The 16,661-nt window shown below is 42.3% G+C and overlaps 1 protein-coding gene and 1 long non-coding RNA gene across 11 annotated transcripts in view; one reads left to right on the forward strand and one right to left on the reverse strand.

Moving 5' to 3' along the window:
* LOC310767190 overlaps positions 1 to 12,976 on the forward strand; it is an 80,981-nt gene extending 68,005 nt beyond the window's left edge. For 2 of the 6 annotated variants that reach the window (XR_014550691.1, XR_014550693.1), the window contains 2 exons: positions 4,641 to 4,734; positions 11,078 to 12,976. This is a non-coding gene — a long non-coding RNA (uncharacterized lncRNA). The remainder of the gene's footprint in view (positions 1 to 4,640; positions 4,735 to 11,077) is intronic. The other 4 variants (XR_014550695.1, XR_014550696.1, XR_014550694.1 and 1 more) reach the window with 3 other exon arrangements.
* CTNND2 (catenin delta 2) overlaps positions 1 to 16,661 on the reverse strand; it is a 245,222-nt gene that overhangs the window by 43,347 nt on the left and 185,214 nt on the right. For all 5 annotated transcript variants that reach the window (XM_083623764.1, XM_083623763.1, XM_083623766.1 and 2 more), the window contains one exon: positions 12,129 to 12,279. In XM_083623764.1, the coding sequence (XP_083479890.1) occupies positions 12,129 to 12,279 (151 nt within the window). The remainder of the gene's footprint in view (positions 1 to 12,128; positions 12,280 to 16,661) is intronic.

Genomic DNA, 16,661 nt, shown 5'->3' on the forward strand with positions numbered 1-16,661 from the left:
GCGATGAATATGCCATCTGTGGAAATAATTGCTTTCCCCCAGTTATGAAATACAGATTATCCAGGGTTGGGAAAATGAAATATTTATTTTACTTCAAATATTTATAAGCCACAGATTCCTATTGCAAGTATCAGAAGCAGCGGCATACCAATTTATCCCTGCAGCAGAAGTACACCTTTGAAAGACTACATCTGAAGTGCATGAAACAGAATGTGACTCGTAATAAACCGAACAATATTACTAAAAACAGATAATCCATTAAACCCCCAATAACCTGCTAATCCCCAGTTTCAAGAAATGTCCCCTACAGTATTCATACATTTATTACAGTTATATACTACCTTTCTGCCAATATACTCCTCTTGCCTTACAATTTGAAATGCTAAAGCAATATTTTTTATATATACCGTATTTTTCGCCCTATAGGACGCACCGTCCCATAAGGCGCACCTAGTTTTTTTGGGGGGAAATAAAGGGGAAAAAAATATTTCCCTCCCAGGCGCGGGGCTGGGGCGGGGGAAGCCCAGCCCCCAGAACAGGCAACTCTCCGCAAGCCGTGGGAGCCCAGCGCAGGGCTCCTGCGCCTTGCGGAGAGCTGCGCGAAGTCTGGGCTTGCTGAGCTCAAAACAGTAACAAAAAGGAATTATTGAAGGAACTTTCCAGGGGCTGATGGTTTAACCTGGGTTTATCCAATATTGCTGTCCCTTTAGAATATGCAGTCTGTAGCCCCTAGAAAGGCAAGAATGGATTCCACAGCTGGTAGCTCTCCGTACCACTAGCCTAGCACTTTTTAGTGGTAAAAAAACATTTTAAAAGCTATGGCTTGATCCAGCTCTGGCTATTTGCAATTGGTCTTATGCAACAATGAGCAAGCTCAGATAGAGATACACATCCATTTTAAATATTTATCCCAACAGTTCAATTGGTCTTGAATTATAATTGCAAGGCAGATGTGGTCTGATGTCTGTCTTTATGCTCATCTGCAGTACAAGTGAGAGCCTGCTTCTGCATATGGGTCTTCCTTGCTGGACTGGGGCAGATATGGGAAAGGAGCACAATTAATTTAGCATGTGGGAGATTCCAAACATGTTTTGCTTTGGCTAGTGCAGAGCTTTCCAAATTGTGTGTCGTGACACGCTAGTGTGTGGGCTGCAGTGTGTAGGTGTGTCATGCGAACACCTCCCCAAAGAAGGAATGAAGGGCTGAGGGGTGAGAGAAACTACCTTAGGAGGAAAGCTGGTTTTAGCAGGGACATAGTGCACAGAACTTGTGTGTGGTTCTGTCCACTAGAGATATTGTAAAACCTTGATATAGGGAGGATTCCAAGATTAGATGAACTGTAATCTCAGTCCTCATGAGAAGAGAAGACTCCCTGGAAAAGACCCTGATGTTGGGAAAGATTGAGGGCACAAGGAGAAGGGGACGACAGAGGACGAGATGGTTGGACAGTGTTCTCGAAGCTACCAACGTGAGTTTGACCAAGCTGCAGGAGGCAGTGGAAGACAGGAGTGCCTGGCATGCTCTGGTCCATGGGCTCATGAAGAGTCAGACATGACTAAACAACTAAACAACAACATCTCAGTCCTGAGTGCTGAGCTCACCAGGAACATGTGAAGATATAAGAGACTTCTTGCCATTCTGGGGGTCCTGGGTCATAAGGTTTAGAGAAGCTCAAAACTGCTTTAAGCAATGACGAAGGAACAGATTTCCTTAAGTTTGTGAAACTGCAATAGTTACATTGGAGAAATTACGTAAACTAACACATGACCTCTATTCAGTAAGAGGAATTGGGATTAAAAATGGCCATGCAGAAGAGGGTCACATTGCATCCTGGACGTAAGGATCATACACTGGAATCTTGCACAGCCAAGCAAATAATCTGTATTATCATGTCTGACAACCTGTGACTGGATGATGACATGACTGGGAGGGAGGGTACTCAGACATCACCTTCATCGTTCTTTCCCCCTGATGGACCGTATTTTTCCTTCAAGAGCTGACAGCACTGTTTGTTACCATATTTTTCCCTCTATAACACGCAGATTTTTTCTCCTAAAAAGTAAGGGGAAATGTCTGTGCGTGTTATTGAGCGAATGTGTGGTCCCTGGAGCTGACTGTCCCAAGTACAGGGCAAAAATCAGGCAAAACTCGTATCGCGCCGTCCGTGCTCCGGTGCTGCTGCTGCTGCGTCTAGGGACTCGCAGGCAGCGGAAAACATGCAGGAGAGGGAGAGAGAGAGAGAGAGAGAGAGAGGGCTGGCTTGGGTGGGGGGGGGACTTTTGCCTTCCTCCCCCCCCCTTTAAACCCCTCTCTTGCATTCTTAGCCAGCTGCTTCTCCGCACACCCCTCTCGTGCTCCTTGTCCCTTCTATGTTTTTCCTTCCCTCCCCACTTAAAACGTGGTTACAAAGCATGGATCCACATGGATCCTCAGGATCTTTGCATTGGGTCACCCCAGATTCACCATCAGATCACATAGCATGTCCATGGCTACAGCCTGCACCAAAAAAAAGCACGCACCCACTGTTGCCTGGGGCTGCAATGGTGCAAAAATGTGGTTACAAAGCACAGATCGACATGGATTCTCAGGATTTTTGCATTGGGCTATGCAAACTCACCATCAAATCACATGTCTGTGGCCACAGCATGAAGCACAAAAATGATACATCCACTGTTTCATTCAGATTTTTTTTCTTGTTTTCCTCCTCTAAAAACTATGTGCGTGTTATGGTCAGGTGCGTGTTATCGAGCGAAAAATACGGTATTTTGGCCAGGCAGGGATGGGTATTGAGCACTGCATGAATCAAAGCCATAGTTAATTTTAAGGCAAATATTCCTGTCCTCTGCAAACAAATGCATACTTTCAGCAATTTAGGGCCCGGTGACTCAACACATTCCAGAAGGATTTGTTTAAATTTAAGTCTGGGTGACATTCAGGAAAGCTCCTTTATCTGCATAGGTTTAATGGAAAAAAGCAAGGAGGAATTAGAAATGTAACCCCAGGGTAGCATTTACAGGACAGAATGCAGTTGGAGAGATGGGGATTTCTGATGTTAGAAAATGAAGTTATCCAACACTACCATTATTTCACTGTATTTCGGGGGGGGGGTCAGCATCAGCCTTGTATTGTCCCTCAGTTCTTGTTTCTTAAGTCACTAAAATCTGTTGCACTTTGTAGGAAAAGGTGAACAAAAAGTAATTGCATGTATGGATTAGAATCTGCAGTACATTTTCCAGGACACCGTCTCTCCCACGGCTATCAAGTTCTTCTACCCACTCACCCAGATTATAACTTTTTTTTAAAGCAAGAACTGAAGGTGACACTGACTTACAGCTGCCTTTGGGAGAAGAATACTAGAGAAAAGTTCTATTTCCTGTTAAAGAGGTGGGGGGGAACAAGTTGGCCGTTTTTACAAATTATGGTCCAAGTAGAAAATAAATGACCTTTAGAATATACTGTATTTTTCTCTCTATATGACGCACTTTTTCCCCCTCCAAAAATTGAGGGGAAATGTGAGTGCGTCCTATGGAGCAAATGCAGGCTCCTTGGCTTCAGCGATAGCAACGCTAAGCCTCCAAAGCGGAGAGGGAGCGCTCCCTCCACGCTCCGGAGGCTTCATGTTGCTTTCGCTGAAGCCTGGAGAGCGAGAGGCATCGGTGCGCACCGACCCCTCTTGCTTTCCAGGCTTCAGGGATAGCCGCACCGCAGCCCCTCCGGCAGGGAGAGGCTGCACGGGGCTAAAGAGGAAGCCAAAACAGCAAGCGGGTTCGACCCCTCTTGCTCTCCTGGCTTCAGCAAAAGCAACGCAAAGCCTCCTGAGCGCAGTGGGAGTGCTCCTGCTCTGCTCAGGAGGCTTCGGGCGGCTATCCCTGAAGCCAGGAGAGCAAGAGGGATCGGGGCGCACTAATCCCTCTTGCTCTCCTGGCTTCAGCAAAAGCTGCACAGCCTGCATTCGCTCCATAAGACGCACACACATTTCCCCTTACTTTTTAGGAGGGGAAAAGTGTGTCTTATAGAGCAAAAATACGGTATTTGCTTCATGAAGAAGTACTTTTCGTGCATTACATGCAAGGGGAAATACTGAATGAATGAATGAATGAATGAATAGGAAATATGTGAAAGGGCCATAGATACAGAGAAGCTATTACATACCAAAAAAACAAAACCCTGTGCTTTTACAAGGCTCTCTGCTTGCCTTATCAAAGTGCCTACTAGTGTTCTCATAGCTAAGTTGGCTACAATACTGGTAGCATAAATTCTGCAGTATAATTCTTTTTTTCTAAAACCTAGCATCATCTTGCTGGTCGATCCTTGCTTGTGTCTATAGAATGCTTCCTTATTCTAGTTCAAAATAATAATGACATTTCAGAGCCTGATTGGGAATGCACAGTATTTTAAATGGCTTTTGCTTTTAATTATTGGTACGGTCGTAATGTAGGAAAGCCACCCCACCCCCCAAATGGTTCTTGATCAGACAACATTTAATTTCAACTGAAATGTCAGTATAGCAAACAATGTTTTAAATGCACTGTAATTTCCAACCAGCTTCTGTTCTATTTTGGCTGGTTAAAAGCCCACAAAAAATACAGTGCAGAAGGCCTTTATTATCTCTCCCGGTATATCTCTCTCTCTCTTTCTAGATACAATCTGTATTATGGTAACAAATTGAGGCTATGAAGAAAGATCACAGACCCGTTTCGGCTCTGCAGATGTGTCAACAGGTGGGAAGAAAAGGTATCGCAAAATCGTTATGTTCGTATCACAGTCAGTGACCTCCAGACACTAATTATCTAGCTAGTAGTGAATGTTTTGTATGGATCAGGGTATACAGGTGATTCCTGATGTGCATTTGAAATACAATAATGCATAAGTTCTAAAGAAATGTGTAAGCAGCTCTTCTGCTATATATGAGACAACCAGGGAGAAATCACAAAGTTGGTTGAGGTTCTAGGTAAGAGGACAGAGGCTGGGAAAGGGGAGGGGGAGCAGCAAATAATGTTGTAGAAAAAGTGAAGGGGATTCATAAATGGGCTCAAAGAGCAACTAAGTGGTACTTTTAAAATGTGGACACAGGTCTAATGGATTATATCTTTGGTTTCAGAGGTAAACTTGCTATTCTGGTAATGTGGGATTGATGTGGCTCTTTTTCTACACTGTGAATAAATGCAGGTGATATTGCAATATAGAAACATTATGGGCATTCTATTTGTATGGGCTTCTGTGAACCTTTTCTTCTCAATCTGTCGCATTTCCCAATAATCTCAACAGAGAATCAATTTAAAAACAAATATCTGGTTGAATGCTACAAGAGCTGATAGCAACATGATTAGGTAAAATTCCCCAAAGTTTCATGACTTAATATGTTGATCTAGCTTGTCTTGTCATATCCTGACCTTGACACGAGTCCCTTGAAAAAGAAAGGCAAGCTGGTAGTTTCAGCACCATGGAAAGCTCTAAGCGAACCACTTGATCTGACAAAGATTGGGGCTGGATTGAAGTCTTTAACTGGATGGAAGATTTGTACATTTCCTTCCCACCAAAGATTGCTTGCTTGAAAGAAACACCTATCATATTGAATTGCACTTAATTTCCATGCAGGTTAGCTAAGGATTGTGGTCCTTAGACCTACTTGGTGACAAAATACCTTCAGTAAATCTGTCTGGTACAAATCAAAGAGAGTTTTTAAAAAAATGTGTCAATGGCCACTGGATGATTTCACAAGCATCATTGAGCATCACAATTCCACTGACCAACTTCCAGCATTTTATCAAAAAATAAATGCATTCCCTGAAGTACAGGGAGAAGCTTCAATCTCCAACAGCTTCTGTAGATGTGCCACAGAGAGCCTATTATCTCATGAACTTCTCAGGCAGCTGCAGATTTAAATCAATCCATGCCTATTTTTGGCCACGGTGTGATGCGATGAGCTAGTTGAGGGCCTGCTGATGCCACATGCAGTACTCTCTGTGGGCTTTTAGCATGGCACTACTAATTCTCCAGAAACTACTCTTGCAGTAGCATGGAAAAAGCCAATTGGCTTTGAGTTCTGCACATGGCACCGCAACAGCTGCAGCTGGTAATCGGCACAAACTAAATGAAAATATATCTGTCACATGCTGAGAAGGGCAAGAGAGGAAGCCTTGCGCCTGCAACATCCACAGACTGATTAAACAGAGCTGAAAAGCTTCAATCTCTGCAGCATTATCTCAGAAGTGGGTAAAAATTTACAAGTGTTTGCCAGTACATGGGCTATTTAGCAGCAGGCAGAACGTGGGGCAGTAATGGGACCTCCTTAAACCAAAGAGAGTGGCTGGTGGCCTTATGGTCTTTTCGGATGATGGGGATTCTGAAGAAGCAGGGGACATCAAGAACCACTTCAGAAATGAAATCATCTTCCTTGCCTGGGGCAAACTCATCTGAGCCCTGGGTCACGACACAACCCTAATGTTATAGTAAGAGATGAAAAGCTTCCTGCTTTTTAAAAACATATGTTTGGGCATGTACGAATTCCCAATTCACAGAGGAGGAAACATGAAAAAAAACTTATAATAAGATGAAAACATTTGCTTATAAAAGCAAATCTCAATGCAGAAATATCTTTTAAAGCCAAGCCTCTGAAGATTTGGGGAGGGAAGGTGGGAGCAGGTTACAAGATAAGGCCATGGTATAGTGATCACACATTTCTTAATTTGCTTCCATGGAAATTATGCGTGGGACCATTAGCATGATTAATTTGTCTTTGGTGGAAAACAACTGTGCACGGAGACCACGTTGCAGTTTTATGCTGCTTGGCTGTCTTGCATAAATTAAAATCAAAACCATTTAGGGCTTGATACAGTCCTAGTACAGGTGGTGTGCTCCTGGAGGAGTTCCTTGGGACTCAGTAAAATCTTGCTTTCCTCAGCCCTCTGCTGATGGATTGCATGCTGAATGCCCAGATAACGGAAGGGATGGGAAGCCCATGTAGACCTCCTCCATCCTGCACAATTTAAAGATTTCATTTAGGTAATCTCCCTAGTATACAGATATCCTGAAAATGGAAAAGGCTTTTGACAGGTTAATGCAATGACATCTACAGCTAGTGTAGAATATAGGTTGGTGATTCATTTTCCCTAATGGACTAGCCTCCACTGCCAAAGGATCTGTATTAGGACTGGTGCAATTTAACTTACTCATAAAGGAATCTGGTGTCAGGGCTGAGCTGTGACATAGCCGTGTTTGTGGATGGCACCTAATTTTCCAGGATGCTGAACACCCAAGCAGGCTGGGAAGGGCCCCCAAACCAACTCTTCAAAGTGGGGGAATGCAGCCAAGGCAGCACAAAACTGAGAAGCTCCATAATTGAGAAGCTCCATTTGGGGGCGCTAAATTTTGGCCTTGCACAGGGCTCCATATGACAAGTCCACCCTTGGGAAATGGCAATCAAGCAAACAGCAATAAAGTAGCAACTGAGAATTAGTGTAAGTGCTATGCTATGCATACATTTTGTGTTTGTGTGCTAACTTCCCATATGCAACTCTGAATGGGTTAAAACAAAAAAAATTTTTTCCTTCCAGTGGCACCTTAAAGACCAACTAAGTTAGTTCTTGGTATGAGCTTTCGTGTGCATGCACACTTCTTCAGATACACAGAATCTGTGTATCTGAAGAAGTGTGCATGCACACGAAAGCTCATACCAAGAACTAACTTAGTTGGTCTTTAAGGTGCTACTGGAAGGAAAAATTTTTTTTTGTTTTGACTATGGCAGACCAACACGGCTACCTATCTGTATCTGAATGGGTTGTGACTGCCCTGGAAAAATGTCTTAGACTATGGTGGACAACTCCCTGTAAATGCCAACTTGTTATACATGGGGGGGGGGTGAGCAAATCCAATGTTAGGAGTTATTTGAAAGGAGATGGGGAGCGAAACAGCCTGTCTCATAATGCCAAGTGATGATGAAGCAACATTTGGAATACTGCATACAGGTCTGGAAAAGGTACAGGAAAAGAAAGGCCTGCATAAAAATTTAACTAAGGGGTTACCCAGACTTCCATAAAAACCCACTCTTTACAGCTGAATTGGAGAAAATAGCAATCTGCCACTTCAGGAAAACCTGAATTGCTGTTTGTTCCGATTCTGTTTTAAAGAGTGGGGTTTCCTAGGGAGAGCAGCGGGGAAAACAAAGAAAGCGCTCAGACGCAGAACTTTAAAGTGCAGAGCTGTGCCTAGAAAGCACAGGGCAAAAGTTAAGCATGGATAAGTCTTGATGTTATGGAATTGAGCATGGCCACTAGATTTAGATGCCCTTAAAAAACAAATCCCACAGGGTTCCTAACTGGACACATCTAAAAATATATTTGGGAGCTCCTTACTGATAGTATTTGGACAGTAATTACTTATGACTTGGTATTGAAATAAATGTTATAATAATAAAATAAGGCATGGGGAACAAGAAATGCCTAATTGTAATGTGGAGCAGATCAAAAACTAAGCTAATCTCCCATTCTTAATCAATTTTCTCCCTCTCATTTGAAGTGTGAACTCAAGGTGCAGTTCTTTTTCTCTCTCTCTCCCTGTAATCATTTTTCCTTTGCCTTTGAAGTTTATGGAAGCTGAGGGCAGCTTATCAGAGAAGTCCTGGTGAATGTGAGATGCTTAGACTAGGGGGTGGATGCGGGGAGTGAATAAGAGGAATTTCAATATCCCTAGGAAGAGGCTGAGCTCTTTAGTAAAAAAAAAAAAGCAAAGCAAATACCTATTCAGTCCCACAGCAACAGAAAGCATTTCACTACAGTGGATAAAGTACTGAAATCCATCCTTAGAACCATCATCTCAAAAGGCTTTGCTTAAGATGTACTTTGTACTTCAGATTCTTAGTGACTCACAAGAGAGACTGAGATATCCCACCCACCCCTCCTGCCCCCCTTGGAACTCTGTATAACATACGATAATAGCTTTAACACCAGGCGACTTAATACCTATAGAGAGTTTATGCGCTGGCTCAACAACACATTTTATCTTATTGTACTCCTAAGATGGTGCATTTAGAATCGCAGGTCACTTGAAGCAGCTGTTCTTGACTATTGGTGCTTATATTTATGTTTACCATAAAGGATCCGCTAGGCTTTAGATGCAGTGGTGTAAGTTAAAATGACATTATTTGCCCAAGGAATTTCGCTTGGCTATACAGCGAAGAAGGTATTTGAATGTGGAACTCCTGTGTCCCAACACACACAAATGCGCATTAAGAGAACACTTTTGAGCTCGCTTTCTCACGTACATGTAGCAATAGCATACCAGTGAATTACATAGTCACTGGCTGAATGTTCTGCTGCTGTTATTGCTGCTCCCACCTCAGGAAGTTGCGTGTGAGGCGCTTTCTTTCCTGGAAGCAATGGTGGGAACAGAGGCGCAAAGTGATATTAGGAAAGGAAGAAGGGGGCAGTGGCAGTTCGCCCCAGTAAGGGTGGTGGGCCTGTTTGGATGGCCCACCCTCAGAAACCAATGGAACCAGATGTGTTCCTGAATGCTCTGGGGGATTTTCCAGTGAAGAAAGTTGGTGATCCGGTCAAAGCCCTGGTCTTGCTATGGAATGACATGATCACTCCTGATCATCTTCTCTGGTGTTTTGGAACTGAATCAGCTCCTTTGTACTCTGATGAGCTCTGGAGGAAATCATTCAGTGATGTGATTCCCCAACTTTTGTCACAAAATGAGTTGTTTGTGTATATATTAAGGCTAAATGTGTGAATTGCTTCTACTGAAAAGCACTGTGTTTCAAACAATGTGAGGCACTATGAAAGTTCTCTATATGGTGATTGATCTGTGATGTCTTTTCATGGGTAGGTGGGTCTCCACTTGAGGCTGCAAGCCACTGAGTGATAAAGGGATGATTGACACATAAACGATCAGGTTTCACATCTTAAAAATGTGAGATGGGGAAAGCAGCATCTGAAGCAACTCTGAAAAGCCTTCTATTCTCCCCTTTCTAAACTGTAGCCAACATGACTGAAGATGATAGCCCAATGGCCCTCTGAATATATATTTATCCACTGGAGAATTAAAACCAGTCAACTGGCAGTCAAGGCAGCCTTTCATGCCATAAATGTGAGGACAGAGAAACCATCTTTAAAGAATGAGTGAAGAATTTGTTCCCAGAAAACACTTTGCCTTTTGTTGTGGTGGCCAGCAAAGAATGCTTCAAAGCAGCCAGCTCAAATGATAAAGTTTAGAAAATGGACATGGGCCCAATGAAAAGTGACTAGAATAAGCATTTTGTATGGTGCGGTTAAAAAATAATAACCTCATGTCTCACGTTGAATCAGTTGACTACTGGCTAGGTGGTGAGAGACTTCACGGCCTAGGACCCTCGTACCTACGGGACCGCCTCTCCCGGTATGCCCCATGGAGAGCCTCAAGGTCCATAAATAGCAACACCCTAGTGGTCCCGGGCCCTAAGGAAGTTAGATTAGCTTCAACCAGAGCCAGGGCCTTTTCAACACTGGCTGGTGGAACGCTCTGCCTCATGAGACCAGGGCCCTGCAGGATCTGATTTCTTTCCGCAGGGCCTGTAAGACAGAGTTGTTCCGCCTGGCCTTTGGCTTGGAGCCAATTTGATTCCCTCCCCCTCTTTCTTTTTTCTTTTTCCTCTTGTGATGAGGCTGCATTTTAATATTTCAATATTTTAATGTTGTATTTTAATCTTGTTTTAAGTTGTATTCATTCAACTTGTTTTTATTATTGCTTGTTAGCACCCTGAGCACCTTGGCTGGGGAGGGCGGGATATAAATAAAAATTATTATTATTATTATTATTAATGAAGTAAAAATGGCTTTTGGACACGAATGTCATTTCGACTGCCCTGCTACACCTCAAGTCTTTACCAGTCTTTTCCCTGCAGAACATAGCTGGCAGAGGCTGTGACATTCAGCACTGCCTGGTTTTCTTCCACATTACATACTGTGGACAGTACCTAGGAGACGATTTGTACTCCACCTGCACAACCATTTTATCTTGAGTCACACTGCATGAATAAAACCCAAATTGCTACATGTGGCACCTCCTGACAGAGCTAGCATTTGTTTTTGTTTTTCAGACTGTATCTCTTGAATTCTTTGCAGTCCCTTCTCAACTATTGTGAACAGCAGGTGAGCCTAACTCAATGGCTTGTGTAGCACACACTCACCAAACAAAGCAACAGTATGAAAAATTTCAAAGTGAGGTGAATAGGAACAATAGGAATCATACACATGAAATAAATGGTAACCACAGCTGGGATAAAATGTTCGCATTCAAGAGTAAAACTTGCACCGTTTCTATTACCAAAGAGTATAATTAACAAAACTCAACAGGCAGCCAGTGAACTTGGCCATTTTATAAGCAACCAAATTACTGATGAGCTTTTCAGTGCCAATTATCATTCAATAAAAGCAAGAACAGATTTTCAATATGCTTCCTATATAAAGAATGTTCGCTTCCTAGTTTTCAGATTATGCTAAAAATAGCATGAGTGGTTCTCTCGTGATACAGAAGTACGAGAGTTCTTTATTCCAAGTAGAAACTCCTCCTATTCAGTCTAAATATATTAAAACCGCATATGGTTCTTTCTAAGACAACACAGTAGCTGTAACAATGCTTTAATTCCTTGTGGCTCAACCGTCTTGGGATTTTGATTTAAAAATAAAAATAAAAATACAGAAATCCACAAAAGGGCCGGAGAATGTACTCTGGGTTTTTGAAGAGGGGAGAAGAGGAATGCGCTTCTTTCACTTTCTCATACCTTCAAGCTTAACTTTGATAATTTAACCACACTGGATTAAGTCGGGGAGAAGGGGGAAAGTTTGGCTGAGCAAATGACTTCTGATCCTAGTCAGAAGAGACACAAGGCAAGAATGATCCTGGGTCAGGGCATGCATTCAGAGCCTTAGGAGATCATGCTAATGCTTTCTGTATTTTTCTTTTTAAAGCATAACTGAATATAGAAGAAAACAATTTAGTATTTTAATGCTAAATAACACCCAGCAGTTATTTCTCAAAGAGTAGCATTTCGGGATCACACACACAAGCAAATTTGACGGCAGCATGCTGAGGTGAAAGGGATAAGAACGATGTTTTCCAACAAGACATAGCACAATATAAGCGCTTACCTATTAACTCTTTATTTCGGACATCTAAGGCCATATTCCGTAAAGCTGTTGCAACCGCACATACTACCCGGTCATTATCTATTCGAAGCAATTCTACCAGTATAGGCAGGCCTTTCTCTTTCCGTACGGCAGCGCGGATATAGACTGACCACTGTAACAAAATATTGTATGAGGCAGAACGAAAAGAAAAGGGAGCTCTACGAATTGCAAGAGCAAGGCATTAATTACCATGACGTCTGCTATTTAGAAGAAGAAAATGAAGTTCATGAACTGCCAGATGTGATTTTAAATGACCCATTCCTGATCACTTTGATTTGAACAGGTAATCCAAAAGTCAAAGTTCCCAATTTAAAAATCATTCAGATAATTTATACTTCATAAATGTGTTGATGTAACTTTTTTCCGCCAGTGATGTGAGCCCCAGGTTTCATTATTTTGGACAGAAGCATATTGAGAAATATCTAACATACTTGAATCCTCTAGCAATGCCTCTCCATAACTTTCTTTATTAAACACAAAAAAATTGTTCCAAGGAACGCTGAAGGGATACTGACTTCAGCCAGGATCTCCATAGCTCAGTAATGGAAACCACAACAAAACCTACAACACGTGGACTTTGACTACTGCAGGGGAAATAACACAAGTAGCCTGTCTCCAAAGGTGTTTCAAACTTGAATGTGGAAAACGCTATTTTGGAAAATTTGGTTGCCATGTTGTATTCCTGTTCAGCAACTGTCTCTTATTCAACAAACTTTGTTTTCTGCCCTGCTCCAGTGATTTTTCTGGCATGGTTTATATGTATTATTTTTTATATTTCAATAAACTCAGAAAAGGCACCCTCCAAAAAACCCCGCCACTGTTGATGTGCCTCTGATCACTTATCCATGGCTAAAGCTTCGGACTGGGCAATGAGATTGTATGCTTCTCAATTGTCTCCCACATTAGGTATTATTTTGGCACTGATTAATGCTAACCAGAATTCTCATCCTAAACCAGGACTGAAGGATGATAATGATATTGGTCTATGTTTCAGGCTGGCTGTAAGGATGACTAATATAAGCAAAGTGTTTGAACCACTTAGGAAAAGTGCTATATAAATACTATTATTATATTATATAACCTAGTCTCCCCCCCCCGACCTATTGTCCCCACAGCTCTCAATTGTTCCCTAGGAAGAGGGAATGTTTGTTAAATCACTCTGGAAATTGTAGCTCTGTAGGAAACCTGTGACACAAACCCCAGGATCCAAAAGAACCACACAACTAATGGATGTTGTGTTTGTGTTTCTCAGACAGCAGGCTCCATTCTGTATGACAAATGAGTTTTGAAAGTGACATGAGTTTCAAAAGCAGTATGTGACAAGGCATGGAGGTCTGCTGTGCAAAGCAGGTGAAGCCGAAAGACTGGCCAAAACGTGTAAAAGAACAATTCTGTCCCACATTCTGTTTTCCCCAGATTGAGCAACAGTTCTTTAGCCCCCTGGAGAGAAGCTACAGAGAGAATCCACAAACTGTCATTGTGATTGAGGCTATAATCTTATTCATGCCTTCAAGTCTTGAACCTTACAGGCACCTTTATTAATCATGTGAGATATCTCTGGGTACCTAACCTGTCAATTAGGATATATTTGCAAGCAATTATCCTGAGCAGTCCGCAATGCGGGGACACATTCAGGCTGAGATGCTGAAAGACAGCTTCTTCATCCTTCCCCAAGAATTGAGAAATAGATTCACTCTTGTGTGTCCTGATTATTCTTTCAGTTTGCCTAAAGCCATTGAGAAACATCCTTGCATTTCTAGATTGCGGGTCAATAAGCTTCCACAAATCTACTGAAGGATATTATTATTTTTTTAAAAAAAACCACCATAAAAATGGGAAAAGACAAAAGAGGGTCTTTTGCGCCTTTTAAAATTAGATGGCTTGCCAATATACTTAATCATCCAGTTACTCCATAAATCAGTCTGACATCAGCGTTCAAGTAATTGCTCAGCATGAAAAGGAAGGCAATTCCTATGGGAACAGCTTGCTCCAATTCATAGAGAGGTAAGGCAGAAAGCAAAATCCATTTCTTTTGCTTCCAGTGGCTGCTAAATTGTCAAAGGCATGCATGGAAGTTGCATTAAATTCTATGAGACTATTTATAGATAATGGAATTTGTGGGGCATAACTAGCAGACACTGCTCTGTAGAATCACAGCTCATCATGATATGCCCCCTCTTCATTGGAACTGTCCCTTCTTAGAAGAGTCAAGGTAATTAAAGAGGAAAAGACTGCAACATAACGATACCCCTTAGTTTTTAACTGCTATCATAAAACCTCAATTTCTAAGGCTTTATCCTTTGGAGGAATTAGCCTGAGAATCTAAGGTGGGCAACTGCAAGCTATATCCACGGCATGGGAAACAGCAGCAACTTAAAGAGGGATCTGTTTTGAGAAGGGGAGGGAAGGGGGTTATAACCTCTACTCCATCAGCTGTTTGCAACCACTAAATTGTCTTTGGGGGCTTCTCCTGCCCCCTTGCAACACTCCTCCCCATTCTCCATAAACAGTGCAAAACGAGAAATATATTATCATATGGATGCAAATAGCAGAAATATATTGCTGTCTTTTGTAAGAGCATAAGTACATCATTTTGGAGTTTCAACATTTTCCAAATTAAACTTTACTGCTGCAAATTTTCTGCTGTGGAATTCTCCTTTTTGGGGTCACAGTAACAAGCTCATGAAACTCAGGTTCTTTGCATAGCTTAGGAATGGCACTTGGGGAGGGCGTGGACACTTGTGCTATTAACAGCTGCAGCGGGCAGAAATTCAACAGGTTAAGTATGATATAAAATGGAAATACCACAATAGGCAAAGTATCACCTATTGTTATTCTGCGGTCCCTGATATTATTATTATTATTATTATTATTATTATTATTATTATTAAGTTCATTTCTACCTATATCAGGGACCCAGCCCTTCTGCAAAAGAGGACATGAATATGAATGCATCTGCATATGACATAAAGCATGAAATATAAATTTTACACAAATTTGTGCTATCTTTTGTGGGTAGGGTAGAAGGCCCAATTCTGATAAAGTGTACAGAGCTCAGAAAATCTTGCTAGCACCCCTGATGAGATGACACAGGAAGGTTGTGGGGTTTTTTTGTTAGCTATCTGGTAGTTCTAGACTCTTCTCCCTGAAAGAGACTCCCAACGTCTCATCTGTGATCTCTTTGGAAACACTGCGGGATTTGTTTTGGCCTTTGAGAGATTGCTTTAGCCTACAGTACTGTTGCATACAACCCAATCTCCCAGGAGGCAAGATTTCAGGGGCCCCAGGTGGTTACCTAGAGTTCATGTTTGCTTTTGGGAATGAAGCACAGTGGACACTGGTGTCTTTATGACATATGGGCTATTTACATACATATAGTGGTACCTCGGGTTATATATGCTTCAGGTTACAGACTCCACTAACCCAGAAATAGTACCTTGGGTTAAGAACTTTGCTTCAGGATGAGAACAGAAATTGTGCTCTGGTGGCGCAACGGCAGCAGGAGGCCCCATTAGCTAAAGTCGTGCTTCAGGTTAAGAACAGTTTCAGGTTAAGAACGGACCTCCGGAACGAATTAAGTACGTAACCCGAGGTACCACTGTATATACAACCTGAGCGTATGAAGGAGGGGTTCACATCAAACTCAGACTTTGTCCTTCTAACTATCTAAAACATGGGGGAAAGGCCCCACCCATTTGCCATCTGGCACAGAGCCCCCTTTCCTTTGTTCTCTTTATGCCCCCCTCACCCAGGTGATTACCTCATCAAGAAGCTAGCTTGGCTTGAGTAGCTTTTAATACTTGTTAGGGTTATGGGTGTCTGGCACACACAATAACTCATAACAATAATATATTCAAATTCAAAGTGTTGGTGCTGACCTTTAAAGCCCTAAACGGCCTCGGTCCAGTATACCTGAAGGAGCATCTCCACCCCCATCGTTCTGCCCGGACGCTGAGGTCCAGCACCGAGGGCCTTCTGGCGGTTCCCTCATTGCGAGAAGCAAAGCTACAGGGAACCAGGCAGAGGGCCTTCTCGGTAGTGGTGCCCGCCCTGTGGAACGCCCTCCCACGAGATGTCAAAGCGATAAACAACTACCTGACATTCAGAAGTGTATGTTTGGTTTCTATGGAAGCCGCCCAGAGTGGCTGGGGAGGCCCAGCCAGATGGGCGGGGTATAAATAAATTATTATTATTATTATTATTATTATTATTATTATTATTATTATTAGTGTGTGTGTGTACTTGGGTATTTTCACAAGCATACTGTTTGCTGTATATCACCCAAAAAAGTGATGTTATTGAGAGGGCATTTGCTGATAAGTATGAAGAAAGCTCTATTTGTAGTCGGGTTTTTGTGAATAAATATTTTCTCCATGATGAAAAGGCACCACCATTGGGCAAGCAGTAGACTAAATGACTTTGCTTAGGCAAAGGATATAGAAGGTGGATTAGGCACTTTTCTTTTCTCTTGGAAACAGTCTCCCTCCAGGGTCA

The sequence above is a fragment of the Podarcis filfolensis genome, assembly GCF_964270895.1.
Source record: "Podarcis filfolensis genome assembly, chromosome: 7".
Lineage (NCBI taxonomy): Eukaryota > Metazoa > Chordata > Lepidosauria > Squamata > Lacertidae > Podarcis > Podarcis filfolensis.